This window comes from Colias eurytheme, chromosome 19 (genome assembly GCF_061535395.1).
Source record: "Colias eurytheme isolate Ceu_HAF_F1 chromosome 19, ilColEury1 Martin Lab GWU primary, whole genome shotgun sequence".
Taxonomy (NCBI): Eukaryota; Metazoa; Arthropoda; class Insecta; order Lepidoptera; family Pieridae; genus Colias; species Colias eurytheme.
In genome coordinates, this window is record NC_142998.1 from 9,618,063 (window position 1) to 9,639,084 (window position 21,022).

General features: G+C 38.4%; 1 protein-coding gene across 3 annotated transcripts in view; it reads left to right on the plus strand.

Annotated features, from left to right (window-relative positions):
- LOC149900338 (myotubularin-related protein 10-B) overlaps window positions 1-21,022 on the plus strand; it is a 47,668-nt gene that overhangs the window by 6,746 nt on the left and 19,900 nt on the right. For all 3 annotated transcript variants that reach the window (XM_090113444.1, XM_090113445.1, XM_090113446.1), the window contains 3 exons: window positions 276-434; window positions 2,342-2,797; window positions 4,387-4,554. In XM_090113444.1, the coding sequence (XP_089969570.1) occupies window positions 276-434; window positions 2,342-2,797; window positions 4,387-4,554 (783 nt within the window). The remainder of the gene's footprint in view (window positions 1-275; window positions 435-2,341; window positions 2,798-4,386; window positions 4,555-21,022) is intronic.

Sequence of the window (21,022 nt, forward strand, 5' to 3'; positions counted from 1 at the left end):
ATCTCAACCAGATTTCCGCCCGCGGCTTCGCCCGCGTTTTCAAAGGAAAACTTGCATAGTTCCCGTTCCGGTGTGATTTTCGGGATAAAACCTATGTGTTAATCCAAGTTACCCTCTATATGTGTGCAAAATTTCATTGTCATCGGTTCAGTAGTTTTTACGTGAAAGAGTAACAAACATCCATACATCCATACATCCATACATCCATACTTACAAACTTTCGCCTTTATAATAGTATTAAGAAGATTAAGATTAAGACTAGTGCGAAAATGCAGGAGTACGGGCAAAGGAACCACACGGTGGGCGTGCACGACGTGCCGCTGACGTGTGTGGGCGCGCTGTGGCTGACGGACGGCGGGGCGACACGGCGTCGGAGACTGCTGCCGCGAGCCGATATACCGGCCAAGCTGAAGGGCCTGCAGATTGTGTGTAAGGTTAGTGCTTTTGTGAACAGACATGTTATAAATCATAATAAAAAAGAATGTGTGCGTGTACTAGTGTACACACGTAAGAAGTGAAACTTCTTTATGACCTTATTTTAAAAAAAATAATTTACTATATGCAACTTTACATAAATACGCCGAATCACGCGTGGTAGGGATAAGAAAAAGATGGCGCGTAACGGAAAAATGTCACGCGTAACGAAAAAATGTTACACTAAATTTTTTTCCAACCCCGATAAAGAAGTTTCACTTCAAAAAGTCCCATGTCCCCTAGTGGGGTAAGGGGCAGATGCATTATACATCTGTTTCACTGATCGATTTTCTTTACGGACAAGTAGGTGATCAGCCTTCTGTGTCCTACCAGACCAAGACATTTTTTTTCTTAGTCTCCACCGGGAATCGAAACCAGGACCCCTCGGTGTTACGCTCACGCGTCAACCACTGTACCGAGGAGGCGGTCAAATAATTTATAATAAATAAATAAATATTTCAGGACAATTTTCTGGCACGATCTGATCCCATTCTTAGCTTTCGCTTGTGTAATGGAAACCAGATGGCTGATAAACATACATAATATATAATTAAAAAAAAAACTTATATAGATAATTAACACCCAGACATATAATTTATGTTATTATATCCATACTGATACTTATATACTTATTATACTTATTGTTAATATTATAAATGCGAAAGTAACTCTGTCTGTCTGTTACTCAATCACGCCTTAACTACTGAACCAATTTGCATGAAATTTGGTATAGAGATATTTCGATACCCGAGAAAGGACATAGGCTCCTTTTTACCCCGGGACATAGGATAGGTTTTATCCCGGAAATCTCACGGGAACGGGAACTATGCGGGTTTTTCTTTGACTGCGTGGGCGTAGCCGCGGGTGGAAAGCTAGTAATAAATAAATACATGTTTCAGAACAATTTTCTGGCACGATCTGATGCCATACTAAGCTGTCGCTTGTGTAATGGAAACCGGATGGCTGATAAACATACATATATAATTTTAAATAAATAATTATATAGATAATTAACACCCAGACGAACAATTTATGTTATTATATTGTATAATTTTCATGTTATTTTTTTAATGGAAGATTTTAAGATGGAGGGAGTTACCTGGAATAGGTTACTTTTCTCTTGAACTAGTAGAAAGGTAATGCAAATATTCAATGAAGAGGTAGATATCACATTTTGGTATTTACAGTCACAGACAAATTCGGACAAATTTCGTATATAGCTATTTCTTTCTGTGTCATACCACAGATTAGATAGTAGCAGATACATCAATTCTATACAAAAGTGAAAATACCTTCGCTACAATAGCGTACAAAATCTTAATAATAATAACTACGGTTCACAGCGAGAAGAAATGTACCATAAGTACACGCACAAAGAGTCGAGATTGTGTTGCCCGCCGTGTGTGTCACGTGGCAAGCACGTCATCGCACGAATGGCGCTAGGGTTGTTACTATGATGGTTTTATTTATTTATTACCATACTAGTAAAACAAATGACGCGAAATAACCATAATTATTTTAGTTTGATCAAGTGATCAGGTAGGTATTTTTTTTATCCTTCTCTAAATCGTAAATTAAATAAATAATCGTATGGAAAACACTTTTCATTTGTTTTTTGACTTTCACACCCAACGACTGCACAATAATTATGTTGTTTCGATATTTTGACGAGTAAGCGCTTAGTCGGGCGAACGGTCGGTATATAAAGGTCCTTGAGCGAGTGATGTAGGCCTGGTCATACGATCTATTGACCATCACAGTCGTAGTTGTAAACTATTTGTAACAATACAGAACAATAGTAGATGATAAGAAATAGTATATGTTTCCTTTGCAAAATATAATTCATGAAGTACTTTAAACATTCCAGAACATGAAAGTGCTGTCATTCAACTTCGCAAACTCGCCATTGGGCGCGGGCCGCAAGGTAGTAATGGCGCTTCTCCACCACGCGTTTCCAAAACGTCACGACCTCCTCTTTGCCTTCGAGTACAGAGAGCCATACTACCCCACCCTCCCCTCAGACATGAACATGTTCCAACGGCCAGCCGATTGGAAACGGGAGTTAGAAAGATGCGAATGTCCACACTGGAGAATCACTTGTATAAATGGAACGTCAGACGCCTTCATGCTGACCGCGGGGGAAACGCTTATAGTGCCCAGTTCTGTGCTAGACTATAATCTAATGGAAAGCGCCAGACACTTTCGGTCTGGTCGAGTTCCTATATGGGTGTGGGGGAGACCGGAAGGGGCGGCGTTGTTGAGAAGCGGTGAGTTGCTGCCTACGGAATTGTCGGCGACCGCTGAAAGTGTACTGTTAGAACAGGTATTTTACAAGCAAATACATAAATTGATAGTATAAATTCTTGAAACTTGAAAAATTATGGAAATATTTCACTTGGTCATCTCTATGATTTCCAAATTGTGGTTAGTCCTTAAAACATTGTGTTGAACAAATTGTATTCAGTTATAGTCCTTTTCATTTAGGATGATTCCTGTGACACTTCATCGTGTTCCGAATTACGTATTTTATGTTTAAAAAGTCAAAATAATTTTAGTGCATAATATTTTTATTTTATGGCGGCACTATTACCAAAAATATAAAAATGAAACATCTTAAGCTTATAAATCAAAAACAGTATTGTTTAGTTTAATATAATGAAAAATAAAATAAAATAACACAAAAATATAATACCTACGCAATTCGTGTACATGAAATGGATCGTTGAAAAATCATAGAGTTGGAAAATCATATAATCGGCGCCCATCTTGTGATCGTTTGTCAATCGAGTCAATCGTCTGTACGAGTGCATACAAGTTGCATTTTTAGGGTTCCGTAGCCAAAATGGCAAAAACGGAACCCTTATAGTTTCGTCATGTCCGTCTGTCCGTCTGTCCGTCTGTCCGTCTGTCCGTCTGTCACAGCCGATTTACTCGGAAACTATAAGTACTACAGTGATGAAATTTGATGGGAATATGTGTTGTATGAACCGCTACAAAAATATGACACTAAATAGTAAAAAAAAGAATTGGGGGTGGGGCCCCCCATACATGTAACTGAGGGATGAAATTTTTTTTTTCGATGTACATACCCGTGTGGGGTATCAATGGAAAGGTCTTTTAAAATGATATAAAGTTTTCTAAAAAACATTTTTCTTAAAGTGAACGGTTTTTGAGATATCAGCTCTCAAAGTCGTAAAAAGTATGTCCCCCCCCCTCTATTTTTATAACTACGGGGTATAAAATTCTAAAAAAAATAGAGGTGATGCATGCTAATTAACTCTTTCAACGATTTTTGGTTTGATCAAAGTATCTCTTATAGTTTTTGAGATAGGTTGATTTAACTGTAATTTATTATATTTGCTGCTACGGAACCCTTTGTGCGCGAGCCCGACTCGCACTTGGCCGGTTTTATTATAATGATACTTTACGTGGTATTCTGTTATTTTTACTAATTGTTATTGTTGACTTTTTGTTGCTGTTGTTTGCTAAGCTTCCTTAGTTAATTGTTGGCGAAATGCCGAAAAAACTAATTTTGGTACTTTATTCAAATCGATTTCATTTCCATATAGAATATTATCGATTATCGGAAACAATTGATACGATTTCAGTAACCGACATCTCTACACGTGTCAAAAATCGATGTGTCACAGAAATCATCTTAGGTGGAAAGGACTATAATTAATACTTGTGAAACAACCTAAATGCCATCGCATCGGTTTATTGGTACATACATAAAGTAATTGTTTTTCTATTGTTTTCAATTTTGAAGTCCAGTTAATAGGGATCAGAATTTTCCATACAATAATTCGAATTATAACAGATAATTTTTTTTTTTGTTTTAACACTATTCCAAAAAAAAAATTATAACAAAAAAAAAACGGTATATTCTTAATTTATTTATACTACCACCAGGTGCGCCGTTCCCACCCGAAGCTCACCCCGCCGTACGTGATCTATCTCTGCGGCAACAGTTTCACCAACAACAGCAGCGCCGTTACGTTGCCGCCGCTCAGCGCACTCAACGCGTCATACAAAAAGCTGGCGGATTTGTGCACGCCCACCACTTTATCGGACTTTTGGGTAAATTAATATTTTGAGACAAGTGAGTTCTATTTTAAGTAGTAATAAACAGCTGCAGGCGGATGAATAATACACGGAGACATGAAAAGTATTTATACAGAAGCAGGCAAGTGAGTAATACCTGGTTATATGCATAGTAATTATAAACAGCTGCAGGCAAGTGAGTTATACACGGATATATGCAGAGAAGTTATTAACAGCTGCAGGCAAGTGAGTTATACACTGATATATGCAGAGAAGTTATAAACAGCTGCAGGCAAGTGAGTTCTACGCAGTTATATGCAGAGAAGTTATAAACAGCTGCAGGCAAGTGAGTTATACGTGGATATATGCAGAGAAGTTATAAACAGCTACAGGCAAGTGAGTATTACACGGATATATGCAGAGAAGTTATAAACAGCTGCAGGCAAATGATTTATACGCAGTGATATGCAGAGAAGTTATAAACAGCTGCAGGCAAGTGAGTTATACAGGGATATATGCAGAGAAGTTATAAACAGCTGCATGCAAGTGAGTTAGACGCAGTTATATGCAGAGAAGTTATAAACAGCTGCAGGCAAGTGAGTAATACACGGATATATGCAGAGAAGTTATAAACAGCTGCAGGCAAGTGAGTTATACACGGATATATGCAGAGAAGTTATAAACAGCTGCAGGCAAGTGAGTTATTCACGGATATATGCAGAGAAGTTATAAACAGCTGCAGGCAAGTGAGTTATACACGGATATATGCAGAGAAGTTATAAACAGCTGCAGGCAAGTGAGTTATACGCGAATATATGCAGAGAAGTTATAAACAGCTGTAGGCAAGTGAGTTATACACGGATATATGCAGAGAAGTTATAAACAGCTGCATGCAAGTGAGTTATACATGGATATATGCAGAGAAGTTATAAAAAGCTGCAGGCAAGTGAGTTATACACGGATATATGCAGAGAAGTTATAAACAGCTGCAGGCAAGTGAGTTATACACGGATATATGCAGAGAAGTTATAAACAGCTGCAGGCAAGTGAGTTCTACGCAGTTATATGCAGAGAAGTTATAAACAGCTGCAGGCAAGTGAGTTATACATGGATATATGCAGAGAAGTTATAAACAGCTACAGGCAAGTGAGTATTACACGAATATATGCAGAGAAGTTATAAACAGCTGCAGGCAAGTGAGTTATACACGGATATATGCAGAGAAGTTATAAACAGCTGCAGGCAAATGATTTATACGCAGTTATATGCAGAGAAGTTATAAAAAGCTGCAGGCAAGTGAGTTATACACGGATATATGCAGAGAAGTTATAAACAGCTGCAGGCAAGTGAGTTATACACGGATATATGCAGAGAAGTTATAAACAGCTGCAGGCAAGTGAGTTCTACGCAGTTATATGCAGAGAAGTTATAAACAGCTGCAGGCAAGTGAGTTATACATGGATATATGCAGAGAAGTTATAAACAGCTACAGGCAAGTGAGTATTACACGGATATATGCAGAGAAGTTATAAACAGCTGCAGGCAAGTGAGTTATACACGGATATATGCAGAGAAGTTATAAACAGCTGCAGGCAAATGATTTATACGCAGTTATATGCAGAGAAGTTATAAACAGCTGCATGCAAGTGAGTTATACATGGATATATGCAGAGAAGTTATAAAAAGCTGCAGGCAAGTGAGTTATACACGGATATATGCAGAGAAGTTATAAACAGCTGCAGGCAAGTGAGTTATACACGGATATATGCAGAGAAGTTATAAACAGCTGCAGGCAAGTGAGTTCTACGCAGTTATATGCAGAGAAGTTATAAACAGCTGCAGGCAAGTGAGTTATACATGGATATATGCAGAGAAGTTATAAACAGCTACAGGCAAGTGAGTATTACACGGATATATGCAGAGAAGTTATAAACAGCTGCAGGCAAGTGAGTTATACACGGATATATGCAGAGAAGTTATAAACAGCTGCAGGCAAATGATTTATACGCAGTTATATGCAGAGAAGTTATAAACAGCTGCAGGCAAGTGAGTTATACATGGATATATGCAGAGAAGTTATAAAAAGCTGCAGGCAAGTGAGTTATACACGGATATATGCAGAGAAGTTATAAACAGCTGCAGGCAAGTGAGTTATACACGGATATATGCAGAGAAGTTATAAACAGCTGCAGGCAAGTGAGTTCTACGCAGTTATAGGCAGAGAAGTTATAAACAGCTGCAGGCAAGTGAGTTATACATGGATATATGCAGAGAAATTATAAACAGCTGCAGGCAAGTGAGTTATACAGGGATATATGCAGAGAAGTTATAAACAGCTGCATGCAAGTGAGTTAGACGCAGTTATATGCAGAGAAGTTATAAACAGCTGCAGGCAAGTGAGTTATACACGGATATATGCAGATAAGTTATAAACAGCTGCAGGCAAGTGAATTCTACGCAGTTATATGCAGAGAAGTTATAAACAGCTGCAGGCAAGTGAGTTATACATGGATATATGCAGAGAAGTTATAAACAGCTACAGGCAAGTGAGTATTACACGGATATATGCAGAGAAGTTATAAACAGCTGCAGGCAAGTGAGTTATACGCGAATATATGCAGAGAAGTTATAAACAGCTGCAGGCAAGTGAGTTATACACGGATATATGCAGAGAAGTTATAAACAGCTGCAGGCAAATTATTTATACGCAGTTATATGCAGAGAAGTTATAAACAGCTGCAGGCAAGTGAATTATACATGGATATATGCAGAGAAGTTATAAACAGCTGCAGGCAAGTGAGTTATACACGGATATATGCAGATAAGTTATAAACAGCTGCAGGCAAGTGAGTTCTACGCAGTTATATGCAGAGAAGTTATAAACAGCTGCAGGCAAGTGAGTTATACATGGATATATGCAGAGAAGTTATAAACAGCTACAGGCAAGTGAGTATTACATGGATATATGCAAAGAAGTTATAAACAGCTGCAGGCAAATGATTTATACGCAGTGATATGCAGAGAAATTATAAACAGCTGCAGGCAAGTGAGTTATACACAAATATATGCAGAGAAATTATAAACAGCTGCAGGCAAGTGAGTTATACACGGATATATGCAGAGAAGTTATAAACAGCTGCAGGCAAGTGAGTTATACACGGATATATGCAGAGAAGTTATAAACAGCTGCAGGCAAGTGAGTTATGTACGCGAATATATGCAGAGAAGTTGTAAACAGCTGCAGGCAAGTGAGTTATACACGGATATATGCAGAGAAGTTATAAACAGCTGCAGGCAAATGATTTATACGCAGTTATATGCAGAGAAGTTATAAACAGCTGCAGGCAAGGGAGTTATACATGGATATATGCAGAGAAGTTATAAAAAGCTGCAGGCAAGTGAGTTATACACGGATATATGCAGAGAAGTTATAAACAGCTGCAGGCAAGTGAGTTATACACGGATATATGCAGAGAAGTTATAAACAGCTGCAAGGCAAGTGAGTTATACACGGATATATGCAGAGAAGTTATAAACAGCTGAGAGCAGGTGAGTTCTACGCAGTTATATGCAGAGAAGTTATAAACAGCTGCAGGCAAGTGAGTTATACACGGATATATGCAGAGAAGTTATAAACAGCTGCAGGTAAGTGAGTTCTACGCAGTTATATGCAGAGAAGTTATAAACAGCTGCAGGCAAGTGAGTTATACATGGATATATGCAGAGAAGTTATAAACAGTTGCAGGCAAGTGAGTTATACACGGATATATGCAGAGAAGTTATAAACAGCTGCAAGGCAAGTGAGTTATACACGGATATATGCAGAGAAGTTATAAACAGCTGAGAGCAGGTGAGTTCTACGCAGTTATATGCAGAGAAGTTATAAACAGCTGCAGGCAAGTGAGTTATACACGGATATATGCAGAGAAGTAATAAACAGCTACAGGCAAGTGAGTTCTTCGCAGTTATATGCAGAGAAATTACAAACAGCTACAGGCAAGTGAGTTATACATGGATATATGCAGAGAAGTTATAAACAGCTGCAGGCAAGTGAGTTATTCACGGATATATGCAGAGAAGTTATAAACAGCTGCAGGCAAGTGAGTTATACACGGATATATGCAGAGAAGTTATAAACAGCTGCAGGCAAGTGAGTTATACGCGAATATATGCAGAGAAATTATAAACAGCTGCAGGCAAGTGAGTTATACACGGATATATGCAGAGAAGTTATAAACAGCTGCAGGCAAATGATTTATACGCAGTTATATGCAGAGAAGTTATAAACAGCTGCATGCAAGTGAGTTATACATGGATATATGCAGAGAAGTTATAAAAAGCTGCAGGCAAGTGAGTTATACACGGATATATGCAGAGAAGTTATAAACAGCTGCAGGCAAGTGAGTTATACACGGATATATGCAGAGAAGTTATAAACAGCTGCAGGCAAGTGAGTTCTACGCAGTTATATGCAGAGAAGTTATAAACAGCTGCAGGCAAGTGAGTTATACATGGATATATGCAGAGAAGTTATAAACAGCTACAGGCAAGTGAGTATTACACGGATATATGCAGAGAAGTTATAAACAGCTGCAGGCAAGTGAGTTATACACGGATATATGCAGAGAAGTTATAAACAGCTGCAGGCAAATGATTTATACGCAGTTATATGCAGAGAAGTTATAAACAGCTGCAGGCAAGTGAGTTATACATGGATATATGCAGAGAAGTTATAAAAAGCTGCAGGCAAGTGAGTTATACAGGGATATATGCAGAGAAGTTATAAACAGCTGCATGCAAGTGAGTTAGACGCAGTTATATGCAGAGAAGTTATAAACAGCTGCAGGCAAGTGAGTAATACACGGATATATGCAGAGAAGTTATAAACAGCTGCATGCAAGTGAGTTATTCACGGATATATGCAGATAAGTTATAAACAGCTGCAGACAAGTGAGTTCTACGCAGTTATATGCAGAGAAGTTATAAACAGCTGCAGGCAAATGATTTATACGCAGTTATATGCAGAGAAGTTATAAACAGCTGCAGGCAAGTGAGTTATACATGGATATATGCAGAGAAGTTTTAAAAAGCTGCAGGCAAGTGAGTTATACACGGATATATGCAGAGAAGTTATTAACAGCTGCAGGCAAGTGAGTTATACACGGATATATGCAGAGAAGTTATAAACAGCTGCAGGTAAGTGAGTTCTACGCAGTTATATGCAGAGAAGTTATAAACAGCTGCAGGCAAGTGAGTTATACATGGATATATGCAGAGAAGTTATAAACAGCTACAGGCAAGTGAGTATTACACGGATATATGCAGAGAAGTTATAAACAGCTGCAGACAAGTGAGTTATACACGGATATATGCAGAGAAGTTATAAACAGCTGCAGGCAAATGATTTATACGCAGTTATATGCAGAGAAGTTATAAACAGCTGCAGGCAAGTGAGTTATACATGGATATATGCAGAGAAGTTATAAAAAGCTGCAGGCAAGTGAGTTATACACGGATATATGCAGAGAAGTTATAAACAGCTGCAGGCAAGTGAGTTATACACGGATATATGCAGAGAAGTTATAAACAGCTGCAGGCAAGTGAGTTCTACGCAGTTATAGGCAGAGAAGTTATAAACAGCTGCAGGCAAGTGAGTTATACATGGATATATGCAGAGAAATTATAAACAGCTGCAGGCAAGTGAGTTATACAGGGATATATGCAGAGAAGTTATAAACAGCTGCATGCAAGTGAGTTAGACGCAGTTATATGCAGAGAAGTTATAAACAGCTGCAGGCAAGTGAGTAATACACGGATATATGCAGAGAAGTTATAAACAGCTGCAGGCAAGTGAGTTATTCACGGATATATGCAGATAAGTTATAAACAGCTGCAGGCAAGTGAGTTATACACGGATATATGCAGAGAAGTTATAAACAGCTGCAGGCAAGTGAGTTCTACGCAGTTATAGGCAGAGAAGTTATAAACAGCTGCAGGCAAGTGAGTTATACATGGATATATGCAGAGAAATTATAAACAGCTGCAGGCAAGTGAGTTATACAGGGATATATGCAGAGAAGTTATAAACAGCTGCATGCAAGTGAGTTAGACGCAGTTATATGCAGAGAAGTTATAAACAGCTGCAGGCAAGTGAGTAATACACGGATATATGCAGAGAAGTTATAAACAGCTGCAGGCAAGTGAGTTATACACAAATATATGCAGAAAAGTTATAAACAGCTGCAGGCAAGTGAGTTATACACGGATATATGCAGAGAAGTTATAAACAGCTGCAGGCAAGTGAGTTATACACGGATATATGCAGAGAAGTTATAAACAGCTGCAGGCAAGTGAGTTATACGCGAATATATGCAGAGAAGTTATAAACAGCTGCAGGCAAGTGAGTTATACACGGATATATGCAGAGAAGTTATAAACAGTTGCAGGCAAATGATTTATACGCAGTTATATGCAGAGAAGTTATAAACAGCTGCAGGCAAGTGAGTTATACATGGATATATGCAGAGAAGTTATAAAAAGCTGCAGGCAAGTGAGTTATACACGGATATATGCAGAGAAGTTATAAACAGCTGCAGGCAAATGATTTATACGCAGTTATATGCAGAGAAGTTATAAACAGCTGCATGCAAGTGAGTTATACATGGATATATGCAGAGAAGTTATAAACAGCTACAGGCAAGTGAGTATTACACGGATATATGCAGAGAAGTTATAAACAGCTGCAGGCAAGTGAGTTATACACGGATATATGCAGAGAAGTTATAAACAGCTGCAGGCAAATGATTTATACGCAGTTATATGCAGAGAAGTTATAAACAGCTGCAGGCAAGTGAGTTATACATGGATATATGCAGAGAAGTTATAAAAAGCTGCAGGCAAGTGAGTTATACACGGATATATGCAGAGAAGTTATAAACAGCTGCAGGCAAGTGAGTTATACACGGATACATGCAGAGAAGTTATAAACAGCTGCAGGCAAGTGAGTTATACACGGATATATGCAGAGAAGTTATAAACAGCTGCAGGCAAGTGAGTTCTACGCAGTTATATGCAGAGAAGTTATAAACAGCTGCATGCAAGTGAGTTAGACGCAGTTATATGCAGATAAGTTATAAACAGCTGCAGGCAAGTGAGTTCTACGCAGTTATATGCAGAGAAGTTATAAACAGCTGCAGGCAAGTGAGTTATACATGGATATATGCAGAGAAGTTATAAACAGCTACAGGCAAGTGAGTATTACATGGATATATGCAGAGAAGTTATAAACAGCTGCAGGCAAATGATTTATACGCAGTAATATGCAGAGAAATTATAAACAGCTGCAGGCAAGTGAGTTATACACAAATATATGCAGAGAAATTATAAACAGCTGCAGGCAAGTGAGTTATACACGGATATATGCAGAGAAGTTATAAACAGCTGCAGGCAAGTGAGTTATACATGGATATATGCAGAGAAGTTATAAACAGCTGCAGGCAAGTGAGTTATACATGGATATATGCAGAGAAATTATAAACAGCTGAGAGCAGGTGAGTTCTACGCAGTTATATGCAGAGAAGTTATAAACAGCTGCAGGCAAGTAAGTTATACATGGATATATGCAGAGAAATTATAAACAGCTGCAGGCAAGTGAGTTATACACGGATATATGCAGAGAAGTTATAAACAGCTGCAGGCAAGTGAGTTATACACGGATATATGCAGAGAAGTTATAAACAGCTGAGAGCAGGTGAGTTCTACGCAGTTATATGCAGAGAAGTTATAAACAGCTGCAGGCAAGTGAGTTATACACGGATATATGCAGAGAAGTAATAAACAGCTACAGGAAAGTGAGTTCTTCGCAGTTATATGCAGAGAAATTATAAACAGCTACAGGCAAGTGAGTATTACATGGATATATGAAGAGAAGTTATAAACAGCTGCAGGCAAATGATTTATACGCAGTGATATGCAGAGAAGTTATAAACAGCTGCAGGCAAGTGAGTTATACACAAATATATGCAGAAAAGTTATAAACAGCTGCAGGCAAGTGAGTTATACACGGATATATGCAGATAAGTTATAAACAGCTGCAGGCAAGTGAATTCTACGCAGTTATATGCAGAGAAGTTATAAACAGCTGCAGGCAAGTGAGTTATACATGGATATATGCAGAGAAGTTATAAACAGCTACAGGCAAGTGAGTATTACACGGATATATGCAGAGAAGTTATAAACAGCTGCAGGCAAGTGAGTTATACGCGTATATATGCAGAGAAGTTATAAACAGCTGCAGGCAAGTGAGTTATACACGGATATATGCAGAGAAGTTATAAACAGCTGCAGGCAAATTATTTATACGCAGTTATATGCAGAGAAGTTATAAACAGCTGCAGGCAAGTGAATTATACATGGATATATGCAGAGAAGTTATAAACAGCTGCAGGCAAGTGAGTTATACACGGATATATGCAGATAAGTTATAAACAGCTGCAGGCAAGTGAGTTCTACGCAGTTATATGCAGAGAAGTTATAAACAGCTGCAGGCAAGTGAGTTATACATGGATATATGCAGAGAAGTTATAAACAGCTACAGGCAAGTGAGTATTACATGGATATATGCAAAGAAGTTATAAACAGCTGCAGGCAAATGATTTATACGCAGTGATATGCAGAGAAATTATAAACAGCTGCAGGCAAGTGAGTTATACACAAATATATGCAGAGAAATTATAAACAGCTGCAGGCAAGTGAGTTATACACGGATATATGCAGAGAAGTTATAAACAGCTGCAGGCAAGTGAGTTATACACGGATATATGCAGAGAAGTTATAAACAGCTGCAGGCAAGTGAGTTATGTACGCGAATATATGCAGAAAAGTTATAAACAGCTGCAGGCAAGTGAGTTATACACGGATATATGCAGAGAAGTTATAAACAGCTGCAGGCAAATGATTTATACGCAGTTATATGCAGAGAAGTTATAAACAGCTGCAGGCAAGTGAGTTATACATGGATATATGCAGAGAAGTTATAAAAAGCTGCAGGCAAGTGAGTTATACACGGATATATGCAGAGAAGTTATAAACAGCTGCAGGCAAGTGAGTTATACACGGATATATGCAGAGAAGTTATAAACAGCTGCAGGTAAGTGAGTTCTACGCAGTTATACACGGATATATGCAGCATACACGGATATATGCAGAGAAGTTATAAACAGCTGAGAGCAGGTGAGTTCTACGCAGTTATATGCAGAGAAGTTATAAACAGCTGAGAGCAGGTGAGTTCTACGCAGTTATATGCAGAGAAGTTATAAACAGCTGCAGGCAAGTGAGTTATACACGGATATATGCAGAGAAGTAATAAACAGCTACAGGCAAGTGAGTTCTTCGCAGTTATATGCAGAGAAATTACAAACAGCTACAGGCAAGTGAGTTATACGCGAATATATGCAGAGAAATTATAAACAGCTGCAGGCAAGTGAGTTATACACGGATATATGCAGAGAAGTTATAAACAGCTGCAGGCAAATGATTTATACGCAGTTATATGCAGAGAAGTTATAAACAGCTGCATGCAAGTGAGTTATACATGGATATATGCAGAGAAGTTATAAAAAGCTGCAGGCAAGTGAGTTATACACGGATATATGCAGAGAAGTTATAAACAGCTGCAGGCAAGTGAGTTATACACGGATATATGCAGAGAAGTTATAAACAGCTGCAGGCAAGTGAGTTCTACGCAGTTATATGCAGAGAAGTTATAAACAGCTGCAGGCAAGTGAGTTATACATGGATATATGCAGAGAAGTTATAAACAGCTACAGGCAAGTGAGTATTACACGGATATATGCAGAGAAGTTATAAACAGCTGCAGGCAAGTGAGTTATACGCGAATATATGCAGAGAAGTTATAAACAGCTGCAGGCAAGTGAGTTATACACGGATATATGCAGAGAAGTTATAAACAGCTGCAAGGCAAGTGAGTTATACACGGATATATGCAGAGAAGTTATAAACAGCTGAGAGCAGGTGAGTTCTACGCAGTTATATGCAGAGAAGTTATAAACAGCTGCAGGCAAGTGAGTTATACACGGATATATGCAGAGAAGTAATAAACAGCTACAGGCAAGTGAGTTATACATGGATATATGCAGAGAAGTTATAAACAGCTACAGGCAAGTGAGTATTACATGGATATATGCAAAGAAGTTATAAACAGCTGCAGGCAAATGATTTATACGCAGTGATATGCAGAGAAATTATAAACAGCTGCAGGCAAGTGAGTTATACACAAATATATGCAGAGAAATTATAAACAGCTGCAGGCAAGTGAGTTATACACGGATATATGCAGAGAAGTTATAAAAACTTGCAGGCAAGTGAGTTATACACGGATATATGCAGAGAAGTTATAAACAGCTGCAGGCAAGTGAGTTATGTACGCGAATATATGCAGAGAAGTTATAAACAGCTGCAGGCAAGTGAGTTATACACGGATATATGCAGAGAAGTTATAAACAGCTGCAGGCAAATGATTTATACGCAGTTATATGCAGAGAAGTTATAAACAGCTGCAGGCAAGTGAGTTATACATGGATATATGCAGAGAAGTTATAAAAAGCTGCAGGCAAGTGAGTTATACACGGATATATGCAGAGAAGTTATAAACAGCTGCAGGCAAGTGAGTTATACACGGATATATGCAGAGAAGTTATAAACAGCTGCAGGTAAGTGAGTTCTACGCAGTTATATGCAGAGAAGTTATAAACAGCTGCAGGCAAGTGAGTTATACATGGATATATGCAGAGAAGTTATAAACAGTTGCAGGCAAGTGAGTTATACACGGATATATGCAGAGAAGTTATAAACAGCTGCAAGGCAAGTGAGTTATACACGGATATACGCAGAGAAGTTATAAACAGCTGAGAGCAGGTGAGTTCTACGCAGTTATATGCAGAGAAGTTATAAACAGCTGCAGGCAAGTGAGTTATACACGGATATATGCAGAGAAGTAATAAACAGCTACAGGCAAGTGAGTTCTTCGCAGTTATATGCAGAGAAATTACAAACAGCTACAGGCAAGTGAGTTATACATGGATATATGCAGAGAAGTTATAAACAGCTGCAGGCAAGTGAGTTATTCACGGATATATGCAGAGAAGTTATAAACAGCTGCAGGCAAGTGAGTTATACACGGATATATGCAGAGAAGTTATAAACAGCTGCAGGCAAGTGAGTTATACGCGAATATATGCAGAGAAATTATAAACAGCTGCAGGCAAGTGAGTTATACACGGATATATGCAGAGAAGTTATAAACAGCTGCAGGCAAATGATTTATACGCAGTTATATGCAGAGAAGTTATAAACAGCTGCATGCAAGTGAGTTATACATGGATATATGCAGAGAAGTTATAAAAAGCTGCAGGCAAGTGAGTTATACACGGATATATGCAGAGAAGTTATAAACAGCTGCAGGCAAGTGAGTTATACACGGATATATGCAGAGAAGTTATAAACAGCTGCAGGCAAGTGAGTTCTACGCAGTTATATGCAGAGAAGTTATAAACAGCTGCAGGCAAGTGAGTTATACATGGATATATGCAGAGAAGTTATAAACAGCTACAGGCAAGTGAGTATTACACGGATATATGCAGAGAAGTTATAAACAGCTGCAGGCAAGTGAGTTATACACGGATATATGCAGAGAAGTTATAAACAGCTGCAGGCAAATGATTTATACGCAGTTATATGCAGAGAAGTTATAAACAGCTGCAGGCAAGTGAGTTATACATGGATATATGCAGAGAAGTTATAAAAAGCTGCAGGCAAGTGAGTTATACACGGATATATGCAGAGAAGTTATAAACAGCTGCAGGCAAGTGAGTTATACACGGATATATGCAGAGAAGTTATAAACAGCTGCAGGCAAGTGAGTTCTACGCAGTTATAGGCAGAGAAGTTATAAACAGCTGCAGGCAAGTGAGTTATACATGGATATATGCAGAGAAATTATAAACAGCTGCAGGCAAGTGAGTTATACAGGGATATATGCAGAGAAGTTATAAACAGCTGCATGCAAGTGAGTTAGACGCAGTTATATGCAGAGAAGTTATAAACAGCTGCAGGCAAGTGAGTAATACACGGATATATGCAGAGAAGTTATAAACAGCTGCATGCAAGTGAGTTATTCACGGATATATGCAGATAAGTTATAAACAGCTGCAGACAAGTGAGTTATATGCAGAGAAGTTATAAACAGCTGCAGGCAAATGATTTATACGCAGTTATATGCAGAGAAGTTATAAACAGCTGCAGGCAAGTGAGTTATACATGGATATATGCAGAGAAGTTATAAACAGCTGCAGGCAAGTGAGTTATTCACGGATATATGCAGAGAAGTTATAAACAGCTGCAGGCAAGTGAGTTATACACGGATATATGCAGAGAAGTTATAAACAGCTGCAGGTAAGTGAGTTCTACGCAGTTATATGCAGAGAAGTTATAAACAGCTGCAGGCAAGTGAGTTATACATGGATATATGCAGAGAAGTTATAAACAGCTACAGGCAAGTGAGTATTACACGGATATATGCAGAGAAGTTATAAACAGCTGCAGACAAGTGAGTTATACACGGATATATGCAGAGAAGTTATAAACAGCTGCAGGCAAATGATTTATACGCAGTTATATGCAGAGAAGTTATAAACAGCTGCAGGCAAGTGAGTTATACATGGATATATGCAGAGAAGTTATAAACAGCTGCAGGCAAGTGAGTTATTCACGGATATATGCAGAGAAGTTATAAACAGCTGCAGGCAAGTGAGTTATACACGGATATATGCAGAGAAGTTATAAACAGCTGCAGGCAAATGATTTATACGCAGTTATATGCAGAGAAGTTATAATAGTTGCAGGCAAGTGAGTTATACACAAATATATGCAGAGAAATTATAAACAGCTGCAGGCAAGTGAGTTATACACGGATATATGCAGAGAAGTTATAAACAGCTGCAGGCAAGTGAGTTATACACGGATATATGCAGAGAAGTTATAAACAGCTGCAGGCAAGTGAGTTATGTACGCGAATATATGCAGAAAAGTTATAAACAGCTGCAGGCAAGTGAGTTATACACGGATATATGCAGAGAAGTTATAAACAGCTGCAGGCAAATGATTTATACGCAGTTATATGCAGAGAAGTTATAAACAGCTGCAGGCAAGTGAGTTATACATGGATATATGCAGAGAAGTTATAAAAAGCTGCAGGCAAGTGAGTTATACACGGATATATGCAGAGAAGTTATAAACAGCTGCAGGCAAGTGAGTTATACACGGATATATGCAGAGAAGTTATAAACAGCTGCAGGTAAGTGAGTTCTACGCAGTTATATGCAGAGAAGTTATAAACAGCTGCAGGCAAGTGAGTTATACATGGATATATGCAGAGAAGTTATAAAAAGCTGCAGGCAAGTGAGTTATACACGGATATATGCAGAGAAGTTATAAACAGCTGCAAGGCAAGTGAGTTATACACGGATATATGCAGAGAAGTTATAAACAGCTGAGAGCAGGTGAGTTCTACGCAGTTATATGCAGAGAAGTTATAAACAGCTGCAGGCAAGTGAGTTATACACGGATATATGCAGAGAAGTAATAAACAGCTACAGGCAAGTGAGTTCTTCGCAGTTATATGCAGAGAAATTACAAACAGCTACAGGCAAGTGAGTTATACATGGATATATGCAGAGAAGTTATAAACAGCTGCAGGCAAGTGAGTTATTCACGGATATATGCAGAGAAGTTATAAACAGCTGCAGGCAAGTGAGTTATACACGGATATATGCAGAGAAGTTATAAACAGCTGCAGGCAAGTGAGTTATACGCGAATATATGCAGAGAAATTATAAACAGCTGCAGGCAAGTGAGTTATACACGGATATATGCAGAGAAGTTATAAACAGCTGCAGGCAAATGATTTATACGCAGTTATATGCAGAGAAGTTATAAACAGCTGCATGCAAGTGAGTTATACATGGATATATGCAGAGAAGTTATAAAAAGCTGCAGGCAAGTGAGTTATACACGGATATATGCAGAGAAGTTATAAACAGCTGCAGGCAAGTGAGTTATACACGGATATATGCAGAGAAGTTATAAACAGCTGCAGGCAAGTGAGTTCTACGCAGTTATATGCAGAGAAGTTATAAACAGCTGCAGGCAAGTGAGTTATACATGGATATATGCAGAGAAGTTATAAACAGCTACAGGCAAGTGAGTATTACACGGATATATGCAGAGAAGTTATAAACAGCTGCAGGCAAGTGAGTTATACGCGAATATATGCAGAGAAGTTATAAACAGCTGCAGGCAAGTGAGTTATACACGGATATATGCAGAGAAGTTATAAACAGCTGCAAGGCAAGTGAGTTATACACGGATATATGCAGAGAAGTTATAAACAGCTGAGAGCAGGTGAGTTCTACGCAGTTATATGCAGAGAAGTTATAAACAGCTGCAGGCAAGTGAGTTATACACGGATATATGCAGAGAAGTAATAAACAGCTACAGGCAAGTGAGTTATACATGGATATATGCAGAGAAGTTATAAACAGCTGCAGGCAAGTGAGTTCTACGCAGTTATAGGCAGAGAAGTTATAAACAGCTGCAGGCAAGTGAGTTATACACGGATATATGCAGAGAAGTTATAAACAGCTGCAGGCAAATTATTTATACGCAGTTATATGCAGAGAAGTTATAAACAGCTGCAGGCAAGTGAATTATACATGGATATATGCAGAGAAGTTATAAACAGCTGCAGGCAAGTGAGTTATACACGGATATATGCAGATAAGTTATAAACAGCTGCAGGCAAGTGAGTTCTACGCAGTTATATGCAGAGAAGTTATAAACAGCTGCAGGCAAGTGAGTTATACATGGATATATGCAGAGAAGTTATAAACAGCTACAGGCAAGTGAGTATTACATGGATATATGCAAAGAAGTTATAAACAGCTGCAGGCAAATGATTTATACGCAGTGATATGCAGAGAAATTATAAACAGCTGCAGGCAAGTGAGTTATACACAAATATATGCAGAGAAATTATAAACAGCTGCAGGCAAGTGAGTTATACACGGATATATGCAGAGAAGTTATAAACAGCTGCAGGCAAGTGAGTTATACACGGATATATGCAGAGAAGTTATAAACAGCTGCAGGCAAGTGAGTTATGTACGCGAATATATGCAGAAAAGTTATAAACAGCTGCAGGCAAGTGAGTTATACACGGATATATGCAGAGAAGTTATAAACAGCTGCAGGCAAATGATTTATACGCAGTTATATGCAGAGAAGTTATAAACAGCTGCAGGCAAGTGAGTTATACATGGATATATGCAGAGAAGTTATAAAAAGCTGCAGGCAAGTGAGTTATACACGGATATATGCAGAGAAGTTATAAACAGCTGCAGGCAAGTGAGTTATACACGGATATATGCAGAGAAGTTATAAACAGCTGCAGGTAAGTGAGTTCTACGCAGTTATATGCAGAGAAGTTATAAACAGCTGCAGGCAAGTGAGTTATACATGGATATATGCAGAGAAGTTATAAAAAGCTGCAGGCAAGTGAGTTATACACGGATATATGCAGAGAAGTTATAAACAGCTGCAAGGCAAGTGAGTTATACACGGATATATGCAGAGAAGTTATAAACAGCTGAGAGCAGGTGAGTTCTACGCAGTTATATGCAGAGAAGTTATAAACAGCTGCAGGCAAGTGAGTTATACACGGATATATGCAGAGAAGTAATAAACAGCTACAGGCAAGTGAGTTCTTCGCAGTTATATGCAGAGAAATTACAAACAGCTACAGGCAAGTGAGTTATACATGGATATATGCAGAGAAGTTATAAACAGCTGCAGGCAAGTGAGTTATTCACGGATATATGCAGAGAAGTTATAAACAGCTGCAGGCAAGTGAGTTATACACGGATATATGCAGAGAAGTTATAAACAGCTGCAGGCAAGTGAGTTATACGCGAATATATGCAGAGAAATTATAAACAGCTGCAGGCAAGTGAGTTATACACGGATATATGCAGAGAAGTTATAAACAGCTGCAGGCAAATGATTTATACGCAGTTATATGCAGAGAAGTTATAAACAGCTGCATGCAAGTGAGTTATACATGGATATATGCAGAGAAGTTATAAAAAGCTGCAGGCAAGTGAGTTATACACGGATATATGCAGAGAAGTTATAAACAGCTGCAGGCAAGTGAGTTATACACGGATATATGCAGAGAAGTTATAAACAGCTGCAGGCAAGTGAGTTCTACGCAGTTATATGCAGAGAAGTTATAAACAGCTGCAGGCAAGTGAGTTATACATGGATATATGCAGAGAAGTTATAAACAGCTACAGGCAAGTGAGTATTACACGGATATATGCAGAGAAGTTATAAACAGCTGCAGGCAAGTGAGTTATACACGGATATATGC